At 36.8% G+C, this 14,084-nt stretch overlaps 2 gene segments (V, D, J or C); one reads left to right on the top strand and one right to left on the bottom strand.

Moving 5' to 3' along the window:
* Nucleotides 1-3,747: 3,747 nt before the first annotated feature.
* LOC142367980 (Ig kappa chain V region 3368-like) lies at nucleotides 3,748-4,323 on the bottom strand. The segment is given in 2 exon segments: nucleotides 3,748-4,066; nucleotides 4,272-4,323. Coding segments are annotated over 2 exon segments (360 nt in total).
* Nucleotides 4,324-4,954: 631 nt separating this feature from the next.
* On the top strand, nucleotides 4,955-8,798 carry LOC142367359 (Ig kappa-b4 chain C region-like). The segment is given in 3 exon segments: nucleotides 4,955-5,012; nucleotides 7,238-7,345; nucleotides 8,301-8,798. Coding segments are annotated over 3 exon segments (495 nt in total).
* The last annotated feature ends 5,286 nt before the right edge of the window (nucleotides 8,799-14,084 follow it).

The following is a 14,084-nucleotide window of genomic DNA, read 5'->3' as shown; positions in this document are numbered from 1 at the left end:
AGAAGTCATCAGTAGTGTTCTGTATTATCATGAGGCTTACAGATATCACAAGAATCCCTGCTGTCATATGTTTATATACTGATGAGGACAATAGATCAATGAAATCCACAGGGGAATGGCTTTAACTGCCTTTTTTAACAGCAGTAGATGACAGTGTAACACTGACTGTTCCTTCAGAGTGACATGACACCGTCTCCTTTAAACTGTGTGATGTAAAGGAGGTTGGAGCTGCTGTTAAAAATGATAAGAAAACAAAGAATTGTGTTAAAGAGTGAACCTCATATGTGCTCCTTTGTTTGTGCTCTGTTATAAACTTTGTTTCTTTACATTATAAGATAAAGAAGGTTTGTCAAACTTACTCTGAGACTGTGGCTTTACAACAACCGTTTATGTCATTTATGTGCATAATAAATTAAATAGAACAGATGCAGTATTACCAGCTTGATTTCAACAATCTTTTATATGGACATTATTACCAACAATTCTCACAAAAGCAGCTGTCTGATCAGCAGTATTTCAGTGATAATTGGCTGTTTTCTTCTACTCGTGAGGATCAATGAAAGGACACAAGAGTTAATAAATGGACCTCAGAAAAAAAAAGTTTATAGCTAGTTTATCAGACATTTTTGAACGTGTATAAATAAACACACACACACACACACACACACACACACACACACACACACACACACACATACATACATATATATATATATATATATATATATATATATATATATATATATATATATATATTGTCAGCCCCACCCCAGACCCTGAGCTGATTGGGATTAAACAGGTAAAGAAAATGTAAAAACTGATTTTCGACTGATTGCAGGTACTTTTTAAAAATCTAACATATTTATTATTCATGATTTGATATATATTTTTTTAAGTAAATAAACATATATTTATTGATCTAAATCAATGTACTGTTGAATAGGAAGAGTTAGAGTTTTCTTCTGGAACATCCAGTCATTCATTTATGTAAATGGGGAAAACTGAGGAGTGCAGGAGGAGATGATGGTAAGTGATGATGAGGTCAGAGGTCATGAACAAGTTTTTTTATGGATTTTCCCAGGTTGTTGCCCCACGTTTTTTTAAATCAGTCAGATAAGAAATGAAGTAATAAAATATAAATAGATGATTAATAATTTAAGTAATATCTATTTTGCTTTAATTGTGTGTGTGTGTCCTCAGTGAACTGTATCAGTCTCTGCAGCTGTCAGTTAAGTTTCTGTTCAGTCTGACTGAGGGAGGTTTTTGTACGACTGTTTTTCACTGTGTGAACACCCACTGACTGTTGATATAATGGAGACTCTGACAGTGATAAACTGCAGCATCTTCAGCCTGAACACCACTGATGGTCAGAGTGAAGTCAGAGTATGATCCACTGCCTGTAAAACGACCTGGAGTCCCTGATGCTCTGGTGCTAGCATAGTAAATGAGCAGTTTAGGAGTTTCTCCATCTCTCTGTTGGTACCAGGCTAAATAGTGGTTACCATCGTAGTAAACATTCTGGCTGGTTTTACATGTGATGGTGACGGAGCCTCCCACAGCAGAGCTCACTGCTCCAGGCTGAGTCACTGTGACCTGACCTCTGGACTCTGAGGATACAGAGACAAAAACATAAAGCAGCTTCATGCTTTTGTCGGCTTCATTTCAGAGGGACGGATGTTCATAGAGGAGAGGAGTTTGATTCTCTGGACTTTACCTGTGAAGCAGCAGCAGAGGAGAGTCCAGATGAGGACGCAGATCAAAGTCATGTTTCTGATGAGGAGGATTTCTGTGGCTTCTGTTGTCATGAAGGTCAGCTGTCAGTCATCCAGTGTTCAACTCTCAGGACTATAAACTCTCCCAGAGCACTGGAGCATGGTGCTGCTGATGCAAAGTGGCTCTCTATGGAAATGCTCTGACTGACTCCAACAGGGAGTTGGAACTTTCTGATGATGCTGGTTATCAATAGAGTTCATTAAGATATTAATCAGATCCTTGTCACGTTCCATCATATATGTTTGTTTCATTAAATCTATAAAATCTAAATTTGAAGTCATTGCTCATAATTCACAAACACCAAAATCATCTATTTAAAAAGTTTCATCTTCCTCAATAAGACATCTTCTCATAATTCTAACATTGAACAAGTTTTATTGTAGAATTGTTTAAGGCTCCAGTTCATTTCTGTTTTTAAAGTGTTTTAAATATAGTCGTGATTTCCTTTATTTATTTGATGAATTTATTGAGTATTTTGACACAAACTTCTTGATTATTAACTGAAATGATCTTTTGCATTGTTTGTTCCAAAGACATTTCTCTCTACTGTCAGAGGTTTTTGTAGAGCTGATCAGTAATTATTCATCATTGTGGCTGAATCAGACTGAAATCTAACTGTCAGTACATGTGAATCATTGAACAACCAAACTGATCATTTTTCTGTTATTTGATATATTTAAAAAAAGCTATTTCACATGACTGCATACTGTTTGATCAGGTATTAGTTTATCTTTCAACAGAATAAAAGATGTGTTTGATGAAAACTTAATTGTGATATTTTGTTAAGTTTAAAAATGAGTTTCTAATGTCTGTTATGATGGATGAAAACATGTTGTGAATAAAACTGAACAAAAGTACTGTTTCTTCATATTAATGTTTAAGAACAGTTTTGTATTCGTGGGAAAACATGATTTATATAATCATTTTACCTGTGTTATTGGTTTGAATGATTCTAATTCGTAGTTCAGTGGTGAACAGCTTTTATTCTAAATGAACAAATATCAGAAAAATAACTCAACATTGGAGTCTTTGCTGTTTTATAAATTCTAAAAAATAATGAATATCAACAATCTGTCCGACACATTACTGTAATCTGCAGACTTTGCAGGTTTAAGTTATCTTTGATGTTCTGTTACATTCTTCTCATTATTAAGCCTGTAAAGTTACTCACACAACAGTGTTGTTAGTATCACTTTGTACGCTGTCAGTAATCTCTGATGTCATCTCTGGTGAAGGTTTTATGACAATGAACAGGACTGGAGTTCTTATGAGTAAATTTGATCCGTTTCAACAGCAAAAAGGCTCACATTACTGTTAATAAGAGATCAGACTACTTTTTTACAACTCTGTGTGGCATATATCAAATTAAATATCACTGTAATTGATAATGTGATAAGCAGCAGAGTTTTATTCAAATATTTACATGAATATGCTCTAGCATTTAAAACAGATGAGAAATTGTGTTCATGATCTTTTTACCTAAATTATTTCACTACTTTATCTTCACTTCTGAAACCTGTCTGTTGCTGCGGTTCAGCAGTGATGCTCATCTGTTGTCATGGTAACTGAGGTGATAGAGGGAAGTGAAACCCTGAGGAAGAGTTTCACCTAAACTCTGTAATGTATCCTCTGTCTCTGCAGTGTGTGAGGTCCCTCTTTCCCAGATGGTGCTGCCCCCCTCTGGAAAGCAGCTGCAGATGGTGAAGCCCACCATCGTATGTCTGGCCAACAAGGGCTTCCCCTCAGACTGGAGTCTGTTCAGGAAGGTGGGAAGATTATTCACGCTGCAAGTTTGGTGTTTTCTTCAGATTTTTGGCAAATTACTGTTTTTTACCATAAAAACATCTTATTTGAAGACAAATTCTGAAAGTGATATGATTGTGATACATTAGAAATGATCAACTAATCAAATAGATTTTTCTTCTCAGCAGCTCTTCATTCATTTCAGTTCCTCTCCAGCTGTGAGGTTTTTGTACGACGTTGTATCACTGTGTGATTGGCCAGCTGTTACACTGCTGACAGTAATAAACTCCTGCATCTTCAGGCTGAGCTCCGCTCACTGTTAGAGTGAAGTCAGTTCCAGATCCACTTCCACTGAAACGACCTGAAACTCCAGACTGGAGACTTGTAGCATAGTAGATCAAGAGTTTTGGAGATTCTCCATCCTTCTGGAGGTACCAGTTGAGGCATGTGCCAACACTTGAACTGGCTTTACATCTGATAGAGACAGTTTGACCTGGAGCAGCAGACTGAGATCCAAGAGTCTGAGTCAGGACTTTTTCTCCTGATGAACCTGAAATTATGAAGAAGACAAAAGTTATTGAGAGAAGTCCAGCCTCATGAAAGAAGATCCAATAAGAAGAGGATAATTTCTTTCAAATGGAGAACAGATAAAAAATATTGATTTTTCTTGTTTCAGTGTTTTTCCATCACAGCAGAACATCTTTGGGATGAACCTGCTTTTAACCTGAAGCAAAGTTCTCAGAAGAGAGTCTCACCCTGAACAAGGAGCCCCAGGGTGCTCAGCAGCAGAGTCAGTGACATCATCATCATTGTGCTGCTGGTGTGTCAGTGTCTCTGAAAGGTCTGGACAGCCACTGATCAACACTGACCTCTTAACATCTGGGAGCAGAGAGGCAGGACACATATGCAAACACACAGAGTCAGTCAGCTGGAGCTGTCCTCTACATGTCAGGATGTTTCCTGCTCTCTGCTGAGATTATTACTCCACATTATTTTAGTTTTCTACTTAAAATGATCTTTTTCACAATGGTTTGTGTTTTTAGTATTTTGGGTCCTTTCAGTCTGACTTAAAAGGTAAACCTGAACATTTTGGATCAAAGCATACAGCCCACTTAGAAGCTGTTCAGAGGATTTAAGTTAAACACTCTGTAATGAATTTTCATTCATATCAGTCATCAAGCATCATTCATTATATATGTAGTCTATCTTCCAATACTAAGGAACTTCTACATCTTACTGAAATTTCCAAAATGTCATCTTATTCAAGAAATTTCAGTTTACAAGGTCAAAATAAACGTGTTTAAATGTATTTTTTGTATATTTGGTTTGTCTTTTAGAGAGAATCTGCCATTGCATGTTCTTCTATTATTATGTAACCTCTTGTTATCAGAAGAATCCCTGCTGTCATATGATGATGTACTAATCAGGCAATAGATCAATGAAATTCACAGTGAATGCCTTTAACTCTGGTCAGGACACCAGTTTTATAACAACAGGTGACATTGAAACACTGACTGTTATTTCAGAGTGATAAGACAGTGTCTCTGTTTAACTGTATGACATAAAACAGCTTGGACCTGGTGTTTAAAAAATTATTTAAGAAAGATAGAAATTGTGTCAAATAGTTTCCCTCATATGTGCTCCTTTGCTCGTGTTCTACTATAATAGTTTTCAATGCAAATATGTATATATATATATATATATATATATAGTTATATATATATAGTTATATATGTCTGCAGAAAATATTTGTGTAATCAAAGCTTACATTTTTTTTAAATCATTGTCAAGTTGAGCTTTTCTATAGAAGTAGATAAAAGTTATAGAAATCTGAGAGGATGTGCAGATTTCTTCTTGACAATTGAATCGCTGATAATAAGGATTTTAATTTTAAATGTATTTTCAATTTTTTTTAATACACATAGTTGAGACAGTTGAGATGCAGAATTATCCTGAGGTCAAAGGTCATGGGAGTAGTATATTTCATGAATTGTCACTCATTGACTCTTTGCTTTAATATGTAAATCTATCAGAAAAATAAGATTCATATGGATTTTGACTGGATGTTATGGATGAATTAACTTTTAACTGTTTAATAACCTCTAATGTGTGTGTCCTCAGTGAACTGTATCAGTCTCTGCAGCTGTCGGTTCAGTTTCTGTTCAGGCTGACTGAGGGAGGTTTTTGTACGACTGTTTTTCACTGTGTGAACGAATACTGACTGTTGATGTAGAATTCACCCATACAGTAATAAACTGCAGCATCTTCAGCCTGAACTCCACTGATGGTCAGAGTGAAGTCAGAGTTTGATCCACTGCCTGTAAAACGACCTGGAGTCCCTGATGCTCTGCTGCTAGCATAGTAAACGAGCAGTTTAGGAGTTTCTCCATCTCTCTGTTGGTACCAGGCTAAATAGTGGTTGCTGTTATAAACATTAACATCCTGACTGGTTTTACATGTGATGGTGACGGAGCCTCCCACAGCAGAGCTCACTGCTCCAGGCTGAGTCACTGTGACCTGACCTCTGGACTCTGAGGATACAGAGACAAAAACATAAAGCAGCTTCATGCTTTTGTCGGCTTCATTTCAGAGGGACGGATGTTCATAGAGGAGAGGAGTTTGATTCTCTGGACTTTACCTGTGAAGCAGCAGCAGAGGAGAGTCCAGATGAGGACGCAGATCAAAGTCATGTTTCTGATGAGGAGGATTTCTGTGGCTTCTGGTGTCATGAAGGTCAGCTGTCAGTCATCCAGTGTTCAACTCTCAGGACTATAAACTCTCCCAGAGCACTGGAGCATGGTGCTGCTGATGCAAAGTGGCTCTCTATGGAAATGCTCTGACTGACTCCAACAGGGAGTTGTCTTATCAATCAGGATATTGATCAGAAACTTTACAGTGTTTTCCTGAATGTATCTGTTTTTTTGTTTTATTTAATTTTCAATTTTATTGTCAAAATTAAACTTTTTGTCAATCCTCATAACTTTTTATGTTTTTTTTTTCATTGATGAACAATTGTTAATAATCCTGCTCAATATTTCTCTGATGGACTCTACAATGGATCTGGCTGCACGGCAGAATCTTTCAGTGCTTTACCAGTTTATCTGTACACATGTTGTTAAATATGTCTGTCATTTACATTCATAAATGTATTATTTTATAATGAATTGAAATATCCTGTTTATTGCTGAATGTGTAAAGCACTTTGACATTAACTTTGTATTTCTCAAACATTTAAAAAGTTCTGCAGTTTGTTTGTTTCAGAGTCAGAGAGTCGTGTCGAACAAAACGTAGAACCCAGAAATACTGCAACACTGAGAGAAGCTGAAAAGTGAAAAACACTTGGACTATAACACCATCCTTCACCCCTTCCTGTCTCCTTATCAGCATTTATGAACATGTTCAACATGAGCTCTATTGCATTTGTGACAATTTCATCTAATAAAGATATATGCATGTTTAAGTACAACACTTTGGGTTAATTAATGAGATTTGTTATCAGCGTCTCATATTAGTTCATTCATGGGGTCATAATATCTCACCTTCTGTAAAAATGTTTTATAAGACGGCATCAAATGAGTCCATCTTTATTTTCACAAACGTTAAAATACTAAATATATAAAAATCTGATGTGAGACATTTGTTGCTCTGTGTTTTCTTCAGTTCCTATTTGAGCAAAAATTCTAGAAAACACAAAAAGTTTTGGTGAGTTTGTTTGTCTCAGAGTCAGAGAGCCGTGTCTCTGTGCAGTCAGAGGTTTTTGTACGGCGGCTCAATGAGTTTGTATCACTGTGGTACACGTTCGGTGGAGGAACCAGACTGACAGTTAACTGTAAGTACATTTTACTCTCCTAATAGCCTGAAATTTATAGCTCCTTCTTTATTTTTTCTTTCATAACCAGAAAACTGTTCATTTATGAAAAATATATGAATAAATGTAGTTTATATGATTGCAGTAATTGTTGATGAGTGAGTGAGACGATATATTCGGACACACTCAAAAGTCTTCTCTCTGTTACTCAGGAAATTTTAAGCTTCTCAAAACTGGTTACGACTGAAAATAATTCTTACATGTTACATGAACAGTAATTCGTTAACAAAGTTAACAAGTTGAAGGTCATTCTCAAACGCTTTAGTTATTCTCTCCACACTTAATATCTGTGTGAATGAACATTTCACAGGGACTAATTCTGTGTCATTGATAACAATTTAGTCAAAATTCTGAGCCATGCTGATCTGGGCTGCACTTTCATCTAACAGCATATAAACATTTCAGCAGGAGAAAAGTGATGCATTACTGTGTGAGGGATACTGATTCATGTCATTTCTTTACAAAGGTTGTTTTACGATGCAAAATAACAGAAAATACTACGAGAGAAATGACTGTAAAGGAGGAAAATTCTGTTTTTTCCACGTAATTTTGCAGTCGCTAAAGTCTGAAGCAGGAGAGGGTAGAAATGATAGATTTATATAAACTTGTCGAAATGATTTGTGAAATGAATGAAAAACATGTTTTTTGATGTAAACAGGTGATACATGACATGAAGGCTGACGATCTGGTTTGAAAATTGCATTCATGATTTTAGATTGTAACACACTGACTGAAATAAAACTGAAAACATCTGAGGAGCAAAAAGCCTTAAACCTTTTTATATTTAGTACTGAAACCTGTCTGTTGCTGTGGTTCAGCAGTGAAGCCCGTCTGTTGCCGTAGTTACCGAGCTCAGAGAAGGAAGTGAGATAATAAAAAGCTGCTGCCTCTCAACATGTATCCTCTCTTTCTCCAGTGGGTCAGGTCCCTCCCACCCTGACAGTGTTGCCCCCCTCCACTGAAGAGCTGCAGCAGGGGAAGGCCACACTTGTGTGTCTGGCCAACAAGGGCTTCCCCTCAGACTGGAGTCTGTCCTGGAAGGTGGACGGCAGCAGCAGCATCAGCTGGGAGCAGAAAAGGAGCCCCGGGCTGCTGCAGAAGGACGGCCACTACATCTGGAGCAGCACCCTGAGGCTCCCTGCAGACCAGTGGGAGAAGGTGGGCTCTGTGACCTGTGAGGCCAAACAGGGCTCCCAGACTCCAGTCTTACAGACACTGAGGAGAGACCAGTGTTCCCAGTCCTGATCCCACTCATTGGGACTCAGATATTGAAGTTACCGTTTTTTCTTTCAGTCTTTACTTTTCAACACGGTCTCTGTCTCTTTTCTACAGTAACCTTTTCATGTCTTCTTCATCTTTTAATACCGTAATTGTTCTCATTGATTTTTATAACTGAGATTTCCCTGATTAAATAAAAAGCCTTTTCATCAAAACAAATGTTTTCGTTTATGTTTTAATAAAAGAAACAATGACCCCACCAGTTCCATAAAATCCACAGACATACCTAATAGAATATATTTATTTATTTAGATTAAAAAAATACCGAACAACGTGAGAAAGGAATTATGAGCTCATGTCATACAGTGTTTGTTTTAATAGAACAACGCGGAATGGTCATTTAAATTCAGCCATGATAGAAATGACTTCATCTAATGTTCCAACTTTTTGTGAGTTTGTAACTTGATGTAAACCTTGTAGTTATCAAGCTGATTTTTCTGCTGAAGAATTTCAATCAAAACATCTTAAATATGATAAAAGAAGCATGTCAGTAGGAGAAACATTTGTGCTGAAATATGTAGATAAAAAGTCCACACACTGTAGGAACTGTGAGTAAAGCTAAAATGCCTCACAGAAACATGCTACTGTAGGATCCTGAACAGTACATTCTGATTGGTTTACAACATCAGAGTATAATTATCATCAGTGATCTCTATATAAAGGCTGATTCATGCATTTAGTGTAAACAATCTCACAGAAACATCTAATGTGTTCTTAAACTCTTCCACAGTCCTGGAACAATGTTCTTCACACTCATTTAAGAATCTGTTGGTCGGCTGTTCCCTGATGTGATGATGATCTAATCTCCAGGTCAAAAGGGACAAACGCATTTAACTACAGAGGAAGATTACATGAGAATAAAACAATTACAGCATTTCTTCTGCTCGTGTCTCAATGTGACCTTTAAACTGCATCAATAGATATTTGTAAGCAGCCACAATAAAGACTGTAGTGAGCTGATCTGACAACATTCCCTCTGGAAATGCTCTGACTGACTCCAACAGGGAGAATTTATACAAGTATTTACCCAAAACTTCTTCATACTTAGTTTAATGTGCTGGAAATGTTTGAGGAAGAACTTCTGTAGTTTTTTTTAGTTTCCTAAAGGAAAAAGGTTTTCTCTGAGGAAAAACAAATAAACAAAAGAAAAAAAACATGTTGTTTGGAACTATTTTCATGTTTGGTATCTTCTTAAACTTAAGAAGTCCCATTGTGTCACACTCTGAACTGGAAACAGTTATTCATACATTTATTTCATCACAACCTGATTATTGTAACTCTTTGTTCGCTTGTCGAAGCAAAAACACCTGGGAACATCTGTAGAATGTTCATAACGCTGCCGCTTCTAACTGAGCCGTCTACACACTCACATGTCACACCTTTGAAAATTATGATTAAGATTTTTATTTTCATGTAGATACAGGAAATACACAAAAATATTCCTTCACATTTAACACATCCAGGTTGGCACAGGTTGAACACACACATGCACAGTGTCACACACTCATGGAGACAGACGCCTTACACACTGGGGCAGCAGCCATTCACAGCACCCAGGGAGCTATACTGTCAGCCCTCCAGCTGTCAGTTGACCAATGTTTTGAATGTTGAGTCCAGAACGGTGAGAGTGGGAACTGATCTGCCAACCCTCCAGTTACTGGATGACCCACTCTGACCACTGAGCCACGGCAGCCTAGTTCATCTGCACTGGCTCCCCACCAACTTCAGATAATCTCTTTTAAACAGGAGCTGGAAACTCATCCTTTTAAACTTCCCTTTGGTTAACTATTGCTTCTTTATCTTGAAAGGTGCTTGTATAAATAAAGTTTCACTTAACCTATTTAAATGTAAAGAAAGTGTTTTGGGATGAAATGCTCAGAGGAACAGGAACTTCAATTTCTTGTTGATACACTTCACTTCATGTAATGACTTGGTGTTTTAAGTATTAACTGAATGGAGCACCAGCTTCTGTATGAAGACAAATTATTCAGAACCTAACTGAGTTATTACTAAGTTATGTTAAGAAAAAGATATCTGAAAGCTTTAAAACCTCCTTTGTATTGATTTCCAAATATCCAACATAAAATAAATCAGCAGAACAAAGAAAAGGAAAGAGATGCCTAAACCTATGTTGAAATGATCAAGGCTATGAAGTTATTTGACTTCAAATTCTTCATTTTTACTCGGCTGTATTTGGATGCATTCAGTATTTAATTTTTCCAAGAAATGTTTTAAACCTCAAAGGTTTATATAAGTGAAAGCATGCTGAGAGATGGTTTATTTACGGAAAAATGTGAAAAGTAGTTATGTGCTTCTATTAATAAAGAAAGAGAGTGTGAAAGTTAGGATTCTTTGGCTGTTTGAGTGTGTGTGTGTCCTCAGTGAACTGTATCAGTCTCTGCAGCTGTCGGTTCAGTTTCTGTTCAGTCTGACTGAGGGAGGTTTTTGTACGACTGTTTTTCACTGTGTGAATGAATATCGACTGCTTTCAAATTCCGCCTTACAGTAATAAACTGCAGCATCTTCAGCCTGAACTCCACTGATGGTCAGAGTGAAGTCAGAGTTTGATCCACTGCCTGTAAAACGATCAGGAATTCCTGAAACTTTACGATTCCCATAGTTAATGAGCAATTTAGGAGATTCGCCATCTCTCTGTTGGTACCAAAACAGATCTTCTCCATCATCTACTCTATGACTGGTTTTACATGTGATGGTGACGGAGCCTCCCACAGCAGAGCTCACTGCTCCAGGCTGAGTCACTGTGACCTGACCTCTGGACTCTGAGGATACAGAGACAAAAACATAAAGCAGCTTCATGCTTTTGTCGGCTTCATTTCAGAGGGACGGATGTTCATAGAGGAGAGGAGTTTGATTCTCTGGACTTTACCTGTGAAGCAGCAGCAGAGGAGAGTCCAGATGAGGACGCAGATCAAAGTCATGTTTCTGATGAGGAGGATTTCTGTGGCTTCTGGTGTCATGAAGGTCAGCTGTCAGTCATCCAGTGTTCAACTCTCAGGACTATAAACTCTCCCAGAGCACTGGAGCATGGTGCTGCTGATGCAAAGTGGCTCTCTATGGAAATGCTCTGACTGACTCCAACAGGGAGAATTCATTCAAGTATTTACCGAAAAGTTCTTTATCCTCAGTTCAACATACTGATAACTTTTCATTAAGAATGTATGTGCAGTTTTGTTCAGTCTAAAAATTAAACAGATTGGAAATTTAGTGAAGAAACAAAATTGTAAAAATTAAGAAAAATAAATTAGTAAAGTTTTGTGTGGAACTTTTTTCATTTTTAGTATTAATGCATCTTTTTTTCTAGTTTGTTTATTTCAAATCCACAGAGCCATGTTTCTCTACAGTCAGGTTTCTGTAGAGTTGCTAATTCATTCAGTTTGTATCACTGTGGTGGAAATTTGTTGGAAGAACCAAACTAAAAGTTATCTGTGAGCACACATGACTCATTTAATGACATAAAGTTTATATCTACTTTATCTGATATTACAAGTCAAGACTTTACAAAAACATCCATCATTAGTTTACCATTTCATATGATTGATGTATTTACTGATCATGTGTCATATCTTCAGACAGACAGACATGAACATAAAGCAGTGATGAGTCATCAGCTGATGATGAGGGAAGAGGCACAGATGACCCCGAGAAAACTAAACAACATGTTTTAGACGTGTGGCAAGAGCCAATAAACATGAAAGTCAGTGTCTGTTATTGTATCCATATCAATAAAAATAGAACAGATGGATTTTGGCCAGTTTGCAGGTGCTTTTTAAAAACCTTTAAATTTAATATGGAATGCCCAAAAGCAGCTGGGGTAGGCTTCAGCCCCCCCCCCCCCCCGCATTCCTGAAGCATATCAAGCAGATACAGAAAATGGAAGAATGGATGGTATTAGGGGATGAGCAGATTTCCTATTGATCATTCAGTAAATGGTTCTTTGGGATTTTTATTGGAAATTCTCTGACTAACTTCAACAGGGACTTGGATCATTTCCACGATGCTGTTTAAGTTTGATCAATAAGTTTGATAAGTGCTAATTTGTAGCATCATTGCAACAGAGATCTACCAGTAAATTAGACTGTCTGAATCTTTCATATCTTGCCAGACTATTTATTATTTAGTAAAATAAATTATCATCAGTCTAAAACGTTGATGAATATAAAGATGATTTAAGTCATGAATTGTAAATGCTAAATACAATAATACACAGCGTTATTATGTGTTATATGTTCATATATTTTTATTTGATATCAACTCATAAATTCATGATTGTTTTGTTGAGTAACTTTGTTTGTCTCAGAGTCAGAGAGCCGTGTCTCTGTGCAGTCAGAGGTTTTTGTACGGCGGCTCAATGAGTTTGTATCACTGTGGTACACGTTCGGTGGAGGAACCAGACTGGATGTTGGAAGTAAGTTCAATTAAAGCAGCTTTTAGTTGCTGCTTCTTTTTTTTCTCTTTTGTTGTAGTTTTTTCTCTGTTCTAAAAGTTAAGATGAAAAAAAAGAAGTTATTTTTAAAAATACTAGTGTGCAAAAAATATAATCTCATGATTTCGATCGAAATTTTTAAAAAACTCGTTACGTTGGTCGAAGGAAAAAAAGTAAAATGTAGTTTTTTGGGGTTAATGATTTATTCTTCAGGGCTTTTTGGTTTAGTTCAGTGTGACAGAGTCAGAGAGCCGTGTCTCTGTGCAGTCAGAGGTTTTTGTACGGCGGCTCAATGAGTTTGTATCACTGTGGTTGACTTTTGGTGGAGGAACCAGACTGGATGTTGGAAGTAAGTTTATATTACATTACAAATTCAACAGGATGATGTTAATTCGTCTTTAAAATGTCTTAATTCTAATGTTGAAGGATAAAAAATCTGTTTTTTTCAATAGTTTCAGTTTTCATATATTTGAGTCTGCTCTTCTGTCATGTAGTTGAAGTGAGACCTGAGTCAAAATGTTAGAACAACGTTCATTTTAGACATAAATTCAAACCGTTTGATGTGAAGGAAAGATGAAGCGTGTTAACTTCTTAGGATAGTTTTCAGGTTTCCAACACCATAACTGTTGTCTCTTTATTCGGTTTGCTTAGAGTTTGAAACCATTTGAAGAATTCTCTGAATTCTGGTTCATGTTTACTTGAAACTTGTTTGATTGTTCTCACTTATTTTTTCTATTATTCAGTTTTCAACTAAATACTGCATGTGCAATGTTAAGATTGTTGAATACCAGGAAACATGCTTTAGTGATGTTTTAGGACTTCTTTGACATTTTAATAGAAACTGTGTGATTATTCTGTCTTTGCTGACATGCATGAGAGGTTTCTGATAGGGAAGTGAAACAAGGTGTGAGAGACTGTTGGAGCAGAAGAAAACTTGTGACTGAAACTCCTTAAAGGAGAAAATCTTCTTTCTCAGAG

The sequence above is a fragment of the Odontesthes bonariensis genome, chromosome 18 (assembly GCF_027942865.1).
Source record: "Odontesthes bonariensis isolate fOdoBon6 chromosome 18, fOdoBon6.hap1, whole genome shotgun sequence".
Taxonomy (NCBI): Eukaryota; Metazoa; Chordata; class Actinopteri; order Atheriniformes; family Atherinopsidae; genus Odontesthes; species Odontesthes bonariensis.
This window is presented reverse-complemented; position numbering and strand designations above follow the sequence as displayed.